Consider the following 13,439-nt stretch of genomic DNA (forward strand, 5'->3'; position numbering starts at 1 on the left):
GGCCCACTTCTACACCAAAAAATACCACATCACGCCACCCCATTCTTGAGACGCAATGATTTCCCAATCCACCCCACACTGACATGCCTATCTCAAGACACAAACCAAAACTCAACTATGTACATCAACACATGTCCATCACACACATACACTGGTTGGCATTGCCTGTGTAAACTCACAATTTCACATGTATCAACCCAATGAGCAAATCCCACACATGGAACTAAAATATGAAAATGTAATATATACATAAATAAATAAATGAAATGAAAGCATACCACAATATCAAACATGAAATGAAAAGCATGTCAAAAAGATGAAAGAATGAAAATGATAAGCAATCCAAAATAATTTGAAAGAAAAACAGTCCAAACTCTCCCTCCACCAACGCAAATCCAAAAAAGGTAAAAAAAAGATATCCATTGTTTCATGTTCATAATGATAAATAAAAATGCGAAAACAATCCATAGTCCAACTATTTACAATACATTGTCCTGAAAATAAACCATTACTCCATGTCCATAATGAAAAAAAAATCCAAATGAATCCATGATGTAACTATATACAATCCATTGTCCAAAATAAAAATCCATTAATCCATGTGCAAAAATCCCCAACGATGTCCAATGATGTAAAGGGTCCATGAGCCCAACTAAACAAATAAAATCTACGTAAGAAACTACCTAAAAATATAACTATATACAAATGTGTGTGGCATTGTCCATTGACCTCAAGGAAAACGAAAAGGAAACCTAACACTAAAAACTATTTACAATGGCAGCGGGCTAGTCTGACGGCTCACTTTTGGATGTCCCGAGCCAGGGCATCATTGAACTCCTGCTCAATGTCCTGGAGGCGGGCCTCTGTCCTGGCCCCGCGGTCTCGCAGGAAGGCTCTCATGGCATGTTCCAACTCCCTGTGAGTTGCCTCAAGGCACTCTGCCCGCCTCAGGGTCCTCCACATGGAGTTCTCCGCCCTGACCATCGTGAGCCGTGCCTCTTCTGCCCGCTGCCGCTCTGCATCTATAGCATGGCCTAACCGCTGCCACACGGAAGACACTTCCAGTCCTGGGTCCTCCTGCCCTCTGGCCGATGCCTGCCCCTCCGATGACGAAGGCCCCGAGCCATCATGGCTCCCTCCTTGTTGCTGCTGCTGCTGTGCCTCTGCCTGTGCCCTGGCTCTTTCTGCCTGCACATCCTCCTCTGGCTGGGGTGCAGTTGTTGATGTGGCCACCCCTGCTGGACGTCCGACTCCCAACTGTGGCAGGGGTGTGTCCTCCACCAGCCTGGCCCCAGGGTCAGAGTTGATACATGGGTGGGATACATGGGTGGGAAGATGGCATGGTGTACGACTGGCGCATTTGAGGAGGGGGTCAGAACAAGGTCCAAAAAACATAGGAATCCGGCCCTGGTGAGCTGTCCCAGTAGGTCAACGCGGTCAACGAGCCATTCGAGAAGACGTGCATGAAAAGACTGCAGGTCACCTCGCATGGCCCGTTGACTCAACGCCACCCCACCCAGGACAGGTTCAACCCGGTCCCGGATAGCCACGTCCGCAGGGAGAGGGAGGCAGTTGTTGTAAGCAGATCCCCTCCCTGAAAACGGGTCTGGACGTAAGCATCCCTGCTGGTGCGGGATGATGCAGTCACAGGATCGGGGACAGGATTACACACAGGCACCTCCGCACTGCACCACTAGCAGCAGTGGAATCCCCACCTCCAGACCCTGTGTATGTCCCTTGCATGGCCTCCTCCTCCACCAAACCCCCCACCAACCTGGATGACTCCGTGCCATCTTCCTCTGTCGCACCATATGGGGTCTCAGCTGCCCCTTAAGCTGCCGAGGAGTCCAACTCCGACCTCCGCCTCTTGGACCTTCCCTCGGCAGCTGCGGCCTGGGATGCAGCACCGGACTCCTCACTCCCCGACAAGATGACAACCTGGGAGGGGAGCCGGCCTTGCATCTCCGGCTGGCGGGATGATCCCTGCCGCTACGCTCCACAGCACCCTCTCCGCCCTCTTCTTCAGTTGACGCTGCAGACAAGGAGAGATAAAACACAGGCATCAGGGCACTGTACAATGGACTGATACACACATGACAGTTGCACATGAGTGGCATTGTTTAACTACAGACATGGCATCACACTCCACGACACACATGTCATTTCAACTCACACACATGAACATTTCAACAGCAATACTGCACCAGGCAGCACCATCCATACAGATACAACAGCATGAACAGCCAATGGTGAGCCTGACATCACATGAAACACAAGGAGTGCACTAGACATGCACACACGCCACCACACTTACATGCATGTCTACATCTCCTCCAACTGTTGCAGTGATGAGATCGCCATACATGTCACATCTGCCATTCATCCTTCTACATATCAGTGTCACGTGCATTCATGTTGCATCACAGTTGCACACTTGTCAGATACACATACATGCACATGTACACAGTGCAGAGACATGCATTATGAACCACCATCCATGCCACAACCATGCCAATGTACATACACAGAAATTCAAACATGTGTGCTCCCACACCTGCATTTGCCCAGCATGCTTACCAACACATACACCATCAATGTGTCTCACAACTGAGAGGACTCACATGTGGCAGCCTCACGCCCATGTTCATACACATCCCTACATGGCCCTACATAAACACATGTCCAACCTGCACAATACTGGTACACCACGACACGCACAGCGTACTATCAACATGCATGTACACTTACTGCTTGACTCCAGACGGGTCTGCCTCTCAAGGATCTGGACGTAGAGCGCTGGGCATTTGCATTCCAGGACCCTCATTTGATGGTTCGACAGCTGTCCCCGCCTTGTTGAGGGTCCTGGACCTGAAGTCCTCCCAGCGCTTCTTGACATGATGTAAGTCGCGGACTCCCACCCCCTCCGCGTTGATGGCAGTCACGATGTCCATCCAGATCCGGGTCCGTCCTTCATTGTTGGCGCGCAAACTTCCAAAGAGGGCATCTTACTGCCCCAGGACTTGCTCCACCAGGACACCAACTTTGGTGGCAGTGAAGCTGGTGGCCCTCTGCCTCTCTGGCTGGGGGTTGCCAGTGGTGCCAGATGGTGTTGTGCTGGACATGGCAACCCCAGAGGCAGGAGTGGGTGGGCAACTAGGTCCTGGGGCTGGGCTGTGGAGCGATGGAATCCCAGTCGGGAGTCTTCGGTTCCAGCAGGGGTGGTCACAGCAACTACACCCCTGGCTGACGTGCAGGCAGCAAATGGCAGGGCACGTGGGCAGCAGGCAGTCAGGCAGCAGCAGATGACAGGTGGGAGCGTGCTCGGGGCTCTGGGGGGCAGTAATTCGACCTTCTGGGCAGGAGCGTGGTCTTCTGTTTTTTTTTTCGCGTGGCCAGCTTGATACGGAGTGATTTGGCACGTGAAGAAATTGCACGTCAGCATGTAATTCGAGGAAAGGGCCTTAGCGCGTCAGCACACCCACGCGATTTCATTGGACCAAAGACCCTTAGCGCGTAGGCGCGTAAATTACATTACGCGCGCGGGCCATTTCCCTCATAGCACATGATGACAGAGCACACGTGGAAAAACTGCACGTCCGAGTGTCATCTCGTGTAATTGGAGGAAAGCGCCCGTGTACACGCGTATCTGACGTGTACGTGTGGGCCAGTTTAAAAGCTACGTGTAGGACGCCATTTCCTTGTACGTGCTTTTCTTGGAGAGGGAGTGGGTGAAATCTGTACTTCTTGTCGGTTCACACGCGATTACTTCACAGCGTTTCTAGTTCGTACTCCCTGTTACCTCTGACAGCACTATTCTGAATTTTTGTTGGGCCTGTTTCCTCAAACAGAGTTCACTTCTCCCTTTGTCCTGTCTCCTCAGACATCGTACAATTCTTCTTTTGGTGGGGGTGTTGCCAAAGCACGTATTTTTCACGTTCTTTTTCCAGGCAGATGGTGAGTTCCGCACGTACTTAGCAACTGTGCTTGCCCCGTGTGTCGCGTTCCCCTTCAGAGGTCATTGTAGGCTGCGTGTATTACGCATACGCTTAGTTTTGTGTTTCTGGGTGCCACAGCGTAGTGCGGGTTCATTTTTTCCCGCACGTGGTCTACAAGGGGTTGCGTGCATGTTAATTTTTGATTTTGGGCTGCCTGTGCGTTGCGTGACCCGTCATCTTCCCCCAGGGGTCACAGACAGCCTTGTTAGAGCACTAGGGTACGAATTCCATCTAGTATCCTACCCCTTTGACCCCCAATTGCCCAGGACAATAGTTTACTGAAACTCCCATACGCACAACAACATCAGTGCCATGGTTGGGAGGCGACCAAGCGGTAAGGGAGGCAAAGGTGGACGACCTTCAAAAGGTGGGCATGGTGGGCGCGGTAGGGGCCGTGGCTGGCATTTGCAGGGTGCCCATATACCCCCATGTGTGGAGGAACAATCACGGACACCCATGCCCCCCCCATGGTTGAGGGAAACGTGGCTGACACCATCCCAGCTCAGCCCCTGTTGGTCCAGCCCATTGTGGCACCTGACCTGGCAAAGGATGACTCCCTGGCTGACTTCCAGGTCAGCAGGTCTAGGCCACGTGTGGCAGTGCAAGTTGTTGTCACCAAGCCACGTGGATCTGGGGCAGCTATGTCATATGCTGCCCCAAGTATGCAGGGTGGGAGGCTGCAGGGGCAGCTGCAGCTTCATCTGCCCCAGCTCTGACTCTCCCAGCCAGGACAGTGTCAGTCCAGGTCCATCAAACTGACATTCCCCCTGCCAACATTACCCTGCAACCAATGCCTGCATCAAGACCTATGGTCATTGTGCATTCCCACACTCCTACTACCCAGTCCACCAGTGATTCTGCCCCTACTGACCAGAGCGGCGTAAGCCACCCTGGCTCTGCTCCACCTTTAAAGAAGAGGAACAAGGGTGCTCTGGCATGACAGGCTGAGACCCCAGACACGGCTACACACTCCGGTACCTCAAGGAAGCCTAGCTTTAATGATCCGGAACTTGATGCACTTGCGACCTATGTGTCAGCACATTGCCGCGAAATGGTGGTGACTGCAGGGTACAAGACCACACCTGGTCAACGTAGGGCACACTGGCAGACCATCGCGGACCGCATAAGTGCCCTTGGATTTGTGAGGCGCACAGCTGATGATTGCTACAAGCGGTGGAATGACCTGAAACGCAGAGCAAAGAACAAGCTGGCCTCAAATCATGCTGCTACTCTGGTGACTGGCGGTGGGTCTCCACAAGAGGACAACAAACTCACTGAACATGAGTCTGTTGCTGGGGCCTTCGTCACAGAGGAACAGATCCAAGGTGTGGGAGAACTACCTGATTATGATGCATTGTCCGGTGAGTGCCCATGCATGTGTGTAATGCATGTGTATGTTGTTTGGGTGACGGGTTCTGATTGAGTGCCAGGTGAGGGTATGTGTGCCTGAGTGGTATGGGTCACCCATGTGCTTCATCCAAAACATTCAGCGGCCTTGGATTTGGGTGTGACAGTATCCCTTCTGCCCACAGTAGTAATTTAGCGCAACATTACGGTAGTTGCCCTAGAAGTGGCATCTTGCAACAACATTGTTTGTATTTTTCAGTGTTGGTTCAGGCTGATTGTTTCAATTCTCCCACTTTTGCTATGCATTCCTCAGCCCTATTGTCACATTTGAGACATGCTTCTGTCATTGATGAACCCCACATTGGTCCACATGTGTTACCTTGTTAGGTGAATGATTTGACCATTCAGGCTGATTGAGTATTGGCCCGATCACATACATTTTTGGGGCCTGTTTGAATGTGGAACATGATAGTTGTTTCCTGTCATGTTGAAGTGCACAACCATTGATGTGTACATCGGCCTGCAATCATTGTATTTTTGTACACTGGATGTGTGGCACATGCCTATTTTGTCACACTATGTAGCATTTTTCATCTCATCATGTCCATCTCACATGGATGGCTGACAGTATTCATTCACTGACATATGGATGTACTTGTCGAATGTACCATGGCTATGGTACATGCCATCTGTGTGATGGCATGTGTCATGTATGTGTATTAGGCATGCCACTCACAGGCCAATGTGTGATGGCAGTGCTACCCAGCATGCAGCAAATGTGTTGCTCTTCCATCTTGGTGTCATCAGTGTCTGTCTTTTGCCTTCCCTTCCAACTCAGTGACAGTGCATGCATGGGAGGGTTATAGTCATGTGGGACATGTGTTAATCATGTACTAGTTCTGTAGCTTGTCAGGCCTATTTGTGTGCTATGGTGCTAATGCCTGTTTCCATTTTTAGTCTTTCATGTTTTTGCAGGGGATGGCGCACTTGATGCTGTTGAGGTTGAGGAGATGGTGCAGACCCAGGAGGGATCTCAGGCACGACCTGGCACCAGTGGGGGACATGGTGTGGTGGTGGTGAGAACCCAATCTTGCTGCAGACCATTCTGTCCAGGGCTGTCTCTGGGTGCACCTCCCCAGACCTCTATTCAGGTGTTGATTCAGATGATGAGACCTATGTGCCGTCGCAGGTAAGTGTTTCTGGCAGGGATTCTGTTCTGTCCAACCCACCTGCACCAGGGGTAGAATCCTCTATGGGGATGTCAGTGTTGGTAAGCCCGCCTTTGGCGGTTACAGATGCAGGGTCACACTCCACAACATCTGATCCTGTTCCTGGGCCAGCAGATCAGAGGGGGAATGCAGTCCTGCAGCCTCAGGCCGTGCCGGCACAGCAAGGTGCAGACTGCCTTGCCCCAAATAGGTGTGGTTCCCGCCGACGCGGTGGCCGTACGCCACCAGGCAATACCACATGGGAACAATCCATGTATGGTATGGCAACCCAACAGGCAGCATCAGTTGAGATGATGGCTCAAGCAATGGAGAGGGTGGCCACTTCCATTGTCCCCCCTGAAAGGCAGATGGAGCAACTACAGCAGGCAACAGACTCCATTTGCCAATCACACAGGGAGGACATGTTGGCGTCCAACAGGGACAGACGGGCGGCACTGGAGACTCTATGCCAATCGATATCAATAGAGTCCCAGGGCCACAGGGAACCCCTGAGGGTAGAACTCCATCACCTTAGGGAGACTCTTGTTGACCTTGAGGCTTCCAGTAACTTGAGGACAGAACAGCAGCTGGAGCGGCTCACACATTCGCTCTCAGCTGAGATGCAGGCAACTTGGGAGGAGATCCAGGCATCACGCCAGGTGGTGCATGGGGATATCCGCACTATAATCCTCCAGAACGAGACCTTCCACACCTGCATGCTTGCTGCCATGGAGGACCATACCAGGGCTTTGCGTGGGCTGCCTCCCATAGCACCACCACCTCCTGTGGCAGCAGCAGAGGGTGATGAGAGCGACAGCAGCAGTTCTCCCACATTGGCATAGCCGTGCAGGCCATGAGCCCATGGAGGTGTTTTTTTTTCCCAACATCCACACAGGTGGCTGTTGGTGCGCACCCTGTCCTCGGACGTCTTGGGTGGCCTTCCCCCCCCCCCCCCGGCTCCCACATGGCCATTTTTTATTTTATATTTTTTTTTACAGTGTGTTGCCTTGTGTGGCTCCCGTGGGAATCCACTGTATTCCGGCTTGGCACATGAAGGCTTGTCCTGAGTTTGGGTTAGATGCTTGGGTTTTTGAGACACACACCCCTCCTGCTTCCCGTTTCCATGGGCTTGCAAAGGGTGTGCCCAAGTGACAGTGACTTACACAGTGACGTTGGACTCCCATGAGCTGTGTGGGCAGTCTGTAGTCAATACTGTGTATACATTCCTAGTGGATATTGTTGTTGTATTGTACACTGCATGGTGTATTGATATGTGCTTGTGCATCCATGTCTTCCTCCTAATTTGCAGGTTCATTCCTCATGTCTTCACAAGGCCGTCTACTTTGGAGATGGAGTTCATGTTGTAAGCAGTGCACTTACACATTTGCGTGGCAGCAGCACTGTACAGTTGGAAGTGGTCGATGTGCTGGCGTAATCAGGTTGTAAGACTACCACTACTTTAACTTAGTAATGTCATGTTTATGCTATGCTTGAGGTTGTGTAGCTGCATTGAATTGTTGGTAAGTATTTGGTCATGTGTGTTGTTAGTTCTACATTACTGGGAGCATATTGTGTGTGGCCAGTTTCCATTAGGGACACTGTACTTTCTGACACTTGTGTCATGTTTTGGGGATTGCTTTGTTTGCTCTCACATAGCATGACATGCCATGGTGTGTTGGGTGGCGGTGCGGGGGAGGGGTTGGGTGACATGGCACTGTTGTCATGTTGTATTTTGCAAGGGGGTAATGAATTTAGCAGCATCGAAGTGTGTCTTTTGATGACACAGCATTGGTGGTGTTTGTGTAGGTAGGGATGCACACAATGTAACACTTCCAGGTGACCAATCTCAGGCTGGTATGGTTGTGACAGTTGACTGTCCCTTATGTCATCATCATTGATTGTCAGATGGTATGTGCCAGGGCTGTGTGCACTCCACAGGGGTGTGATTTTAGGTGAAGTAATTAGCCACCAGTTGCGTACGGGCTGCCTCACCCCGTGCCCTTTCCCCTCCCATGCGCAGCGGGCATGCATGTGGTTGGGGATGTGGGGGCACCACCTGTCCACGGGCAGGCCCCGGCGTGTTGCAACGTTGTGCAGGACACATGCTGCCACTATGATCATGCACACTACTGGGGGAGCGTATAACAGCTGCCCACCAGAATGGTCAAGGGAGCGAAAGCATGACTTGAGCACTCCGAATGTGCGCTCCACTGTGCCCCAGGTTGCAATGTAGGCTGTGTTGTATCTTACCTCGAGTGGCGTGGTGGGGTTCCGAATTGGCTTCATCATGTGGGTGCTCAGAGGGTAGGCACTGTCCCCTGGGGAGGTGGTGATGGGTATCATTAGTGGGGTTGTGACATTACTCAGTATCTGACATGCATGCATGTGCTGTGGCATTTATACTCACCGAGCAGCCATGTATCGCTATGCCACCCAGCTTCTAGGTCCTGGTTTAGGGTTGACATTCTGTAAATAAAACTGTCGTGGGTGGACCCTGGATAGTTGGCATATACTGAGGTGATGATTCCCTTGGCATCACATACTACCTGGACGTTGATGGAATGCCAGTGCTTGCGGTTTCTATAGATGTGCTCTGATGCCCTGGGGGGACGTAGAGCCACATGGGTGCAATCAATGGCACCTAGGACTTTGGGGAATTGTGCCACCCCGTAGAAATCCTGGACGGCAGCCTGCCTTTCTGCAGGTCTTCTGGGCAGGTATATGTGCCTGCGGACTGATGGGCGTGCAGTCATGATGGCCAAGACCTGGTGTAGGCAGCGTGACTGCGTGGCCTGTGACACCCCCCCACTATAGCACTTGTCCGCTGAAATGATCCAGTGGTCAAGAAGTGCGTTACATTGAGGACCCTCTGCAGGGGGCTGAGTGCTTGGGAGCACAGGGTGGGTGATGTGAGGTCATCCTCCCACTTACTCACCAGGTCGAGTGTTATGTCAGGTGGAAACCTGTACCTCCCATACACCTGGTCATCAGGCATCCCAAAAAGGCTGGTTCTGGGTGTGATGATTCTGGGCCTGACTATCCTCCTCCTCCTCCTGCGGTATTCCACGACCACTGCTGCTAGGAACGTTATATTCATCCTGGCGTCTGAGCTTGTTTGTTGTTTGCGCTCACTTTTATGCTGCGCGGGTCCACGTACGCCTGCTTCCTGCTGGCATACGTGTTATCTGGATTAGGGCGTCTTTTTTGGTGCACGCATTAGCCCCGTTCGAATCCATGAATACGTGTTTTGAACGTGCGTGTGGGCGTTCTGCGCATTTGTCTCCTGTACTTCCCCCGTGACGCCCACATTTTAATGCGTTGTTCCCCATTCCGCGTGTCACGCCCTCTGTTCCTCCTACTTTTGTTGTGTGCGCCGTGCTATGTGTGATTTCGCTGTGCGTGTAGCGCACGCTGTTTGGAGACGTGTGCGCAAGCGTGCGCGACGCAGAATTTTGGCGCACATCCTGGGATTTACACGCGCACGGACTTCCATGAATCGCTGTCTGCGGGTTTCGCTGCAATTTTCGCACTGGCACTGTGATTCGCACGCTTTCGCACGCTTTTGCTGAAAATTTCAGCGCACATTAATTCCATGAATCAGCCTGATGGTTGTCTTTCTTTACATCAGTGGTTATCATAGTTCACAGAGTTATCTATCTTTTATTGGTTGACCTTGTTTGACAAGAATAATGATGAAGGATGAATGCGTATGTGCAGACCACTGTGGGGGTAATTCAAATTAAAATAATTTAGGAACAACAACTTCAACTTTAAATAGAGACAGAATTATGTGTTCAGTAAAAGAGCACTGTAAGTATTCAAAATGTGTCTAAGTAGCAGTGTGATGTAGCAGAGTTGTTTGTACAATAATTCAACAGTTCACTGTTAAACAAGTTTCTCGCTGCAAACAATGCATGCAAAGTATCATGCAAGAACATACAATGATGCAGTAGTATGCAGTAACAGAAATATGCTGCCTAATAGAACTGTGTTGAGGCACACAGTTCGGTGCAATAACACACACAATCACACAAATGTGGGTACATTTACCCTATCATGTAGAGAAGCAATATACCTTTGCACCCAGTCCGTTGATTGATCGATCGATCCATCCACCCACCCACCCACCCATCCATCCATCCATCCATCCATCCATCACTCCTTCCCTCCCTCGCTCCATCCCCTCCTTGCTCCATCCCACCCTCCATCCACATCCTGAGATGCCTACTGTAGATGTTTTTCAGTTTAAATATTCCTTGAATACACGATTTATAGGGAAACTATTGTCTTATTAGCTACATCAACAACTCACCCATAACCTATCATTCTCAAACTATGAAATACAGGAAATAGTGTATGTGGCACTCTAACACTTCTGATTAATATTGCATGGCCATTACTGTACATTAAACACCGAGCCCTTGAGTAGCACTTGTCTGTGATGTTCCTAGGACAGGCCTTGAAGAGCATTGATTGATGGTCATGTGTCACCTGTTTTACCATTTTGTCCATAGCCACCCACAGCATCGAAGTGCCTTCTATGCCTTCTTGCAGTGGCTCATTTCTCAAGCACAAGCTAACTGCTCATATCCTCTATCCATTTCTTCTCAATGGCTGCTGCCTTTTACGTTGCATAGCATATTGATTGTTCAAAATCTTCTTTATTATAATTGGTGATATTTCTCTCTTTTTTTCAGATGTATTTCAATTTTTTTTGTTGAATTTCAAACATACTTCGGTGAGGATTATTCCCGAACAGCTTGGATACATTCCATTGTAGACTGTTCCACAATGCTTTGTGGTAAGTGAAACATGTCAAGGAGGACCCACGTGGTCATTTTATAGCTGTAGGGGTTTTGTACAGTGGAAAACTAGCTGTGGAGCAATAAAGTGCAGTGCAGTAGGTGAGGAGGATAGATAAGTATGAGGGGGATGAGGTGGCATCCAGCAGAGAATGCATTGCTGCGTAGTAACCATTTCCCTCCATGAGTACTGTAAACCCTTCTCCCCGCAGTGACGTCATGGCAGAGCATTGTGGAATTCATAACCAACTGCTTACCCATAACTGCTCTTCGCACTGTGATATCATAGCAGAGAATTGTGGAATTCATAACAGTTCTTCACACTGTGACGTCATGGCAGATCATTGTGGAATTCATAACCAACTGCTTACCCACTGTGACGTCATCGAAGAGAATTGTGGAATTCATACGCTGTGACATCATAGCAGAGAATTGTGGAATTCATAACAGCTCTCCACACTGACGTCATGGCAGAGAATTGTGGAATTCATAATCAACTGCCATGACACCGCAGCAGGGGGTTATACCAAGTTCTCTGCAAGATATGCTGTGTTCTATTTTTAGGTTGCTGCGGGGTGATGTGAGGGAGAACCTGTTATGTTTTATGTTTTATAGAGTTCTCTCGTTCTCCACCCCCTGCAATGCTGGACAATAGTGACAGCATGGAGTGTTTAATAGGCCCTCTTGAGTGCCATACACAATAGAACATTATAGATGGGTAGCTTTCAACTATGGGACCAAGGTCGCCACGGAGTACCAAGTGGCATCATAGATAACTCTAGCAGATGTCACTCAGAAACCCTCTGTAGCGTACATTGCTGTAGTTGACATCTGCCCATCGATAATTCTATACATATGCATGTGTCACATTGCTGGCTAAACCAATGGCGATTTTTATTCAGTTCAAATTCTTTTGAGCTTGTTTTGCTCCCCATATTGGGTGCCCTGGGGTGTTCACAGGTTCATCTGCTTGACATCAGCGTGGAGGCGTGAGGGAATGGCCGTTAGTATCCTGGGTGTTGATATTGGAGGTGTACACCATTCAGAGATGCATGGACAAGAAAGCAGAGATTATTCCTTAGCAGAAAAGACATGCACGTTACTGCAGAGTTTGATTTTCTCTTCTGTTGCATGTGGATGGATGCTTCTTTCTCCCTCTAGACCGTGTATGGGCCTGAGAGCAGGTAGGGGGGGGCCCGTTCAGACCAACCGTCTGATTAGCATGAGATTCCCCATTCATTGAAAGGTAGGGGTGCAGCTTTGCAGGCCAGGGACAACGGCTGAACAACGAATAAGGATCCTGGGGAGACTTTTATTTTTTAAAGAGATTGTTGAATAATTTTGTAGAGTTTATATGTGAATTGTTGATTCATAGTCTGAATTCAAGAGGCCCCCCATATAAATCTTGTTTATAAAATATCTCACTGGTCATCACAGGGATACTAAAAGTGGAACCACAAGTGACACCTGCTGTGACGCCAGCAATTTCATCCGAAGCCCAAAACATGTTTTTTAGTTTTGAATGTTGAATTGACCTTGTTGATCTCGTCAAATAATATTGCGCTGAGTTGTCCTCACCTGTTCCATTCTTTGTTGTGTACACATTTCTGCGACCGTGAAGGCCTCAATTACACCTTCGGGTTGGTCGGCCCTCATCTGGTGCAATTAATGCAATGGCCTGTACGGATTACATGTCAACTCTGTCAACGTCTCGAGGTCATAGCAACACAGATTCTTTGTTTACTAGTTACCTGTGCATTCAAGGGAGGGATTCACAAGATGAGAGTGGTATTGAGTTATACTTAAAAAAGAAAATCCCCGTGGCAGCTTGGCAGTTGTTCAAGATGCCCCTTGCACCGTTGCGTTTCTTCATTAAATGATATGATATGATATATGGCATTTATAACATGCCTATACACAAGTGTTTCAAGGTGCGACGAGGCATGGGAGTGGGAACAGAGGGGGGACAGAGACAATGATCTTACTAGGCCAAGTTACATAGAGATCACGCAAGTGCATGGGAGTGGAACAGTGCCAAGGGGTAAGGGGAGGGGGCCGTGCTTTACATGGGATCAAAACAATAACAA

General features: G+C 49.6%; 1 protein-coding gene across 3 annotated transcripts in view; it reads left to right on the plus strand.

Annotated features, from left to right (window-relative positions):
- Positions 1 to 13,439, plus strand: part of SLC16A12 (solute carrier family 16 member 12) — an 867,838-nt gene that overhangs the window by 644,023 nt on the left and 210,376 nt on the right. For all 3 annotated transcript variants that reach the window (XM_069611325.1, XM_069611324.1, XM_069611326.1), the window contains one exon: positions 11,248 to 11,351. In XM_069611325.1, coding sequence (XP_069467426.1) covers positions 11,248 to 11,351 — 104 coding nt within the window. The remainder of the gene's footprint in view (positions 1 to 11,247; positions 11,352 to 13,439) is intronic.

Source organism: Ambystoma mexicanum, chromosome 8, assembly GCF_040938575.1.
Source record: "Ambystoma mexicanum isolate Mex_15411 chromosome 8, UKY_AmexF1_1, whole genome shotgun sequence".
Classification (NCBI taxonomy): domain Eukaryota; kingdom Metazoa; phylum Chordata; class Amphibia; order Caudata; family Ambystomatidae; genus Ambystoma; species Ambystoma mexicanum.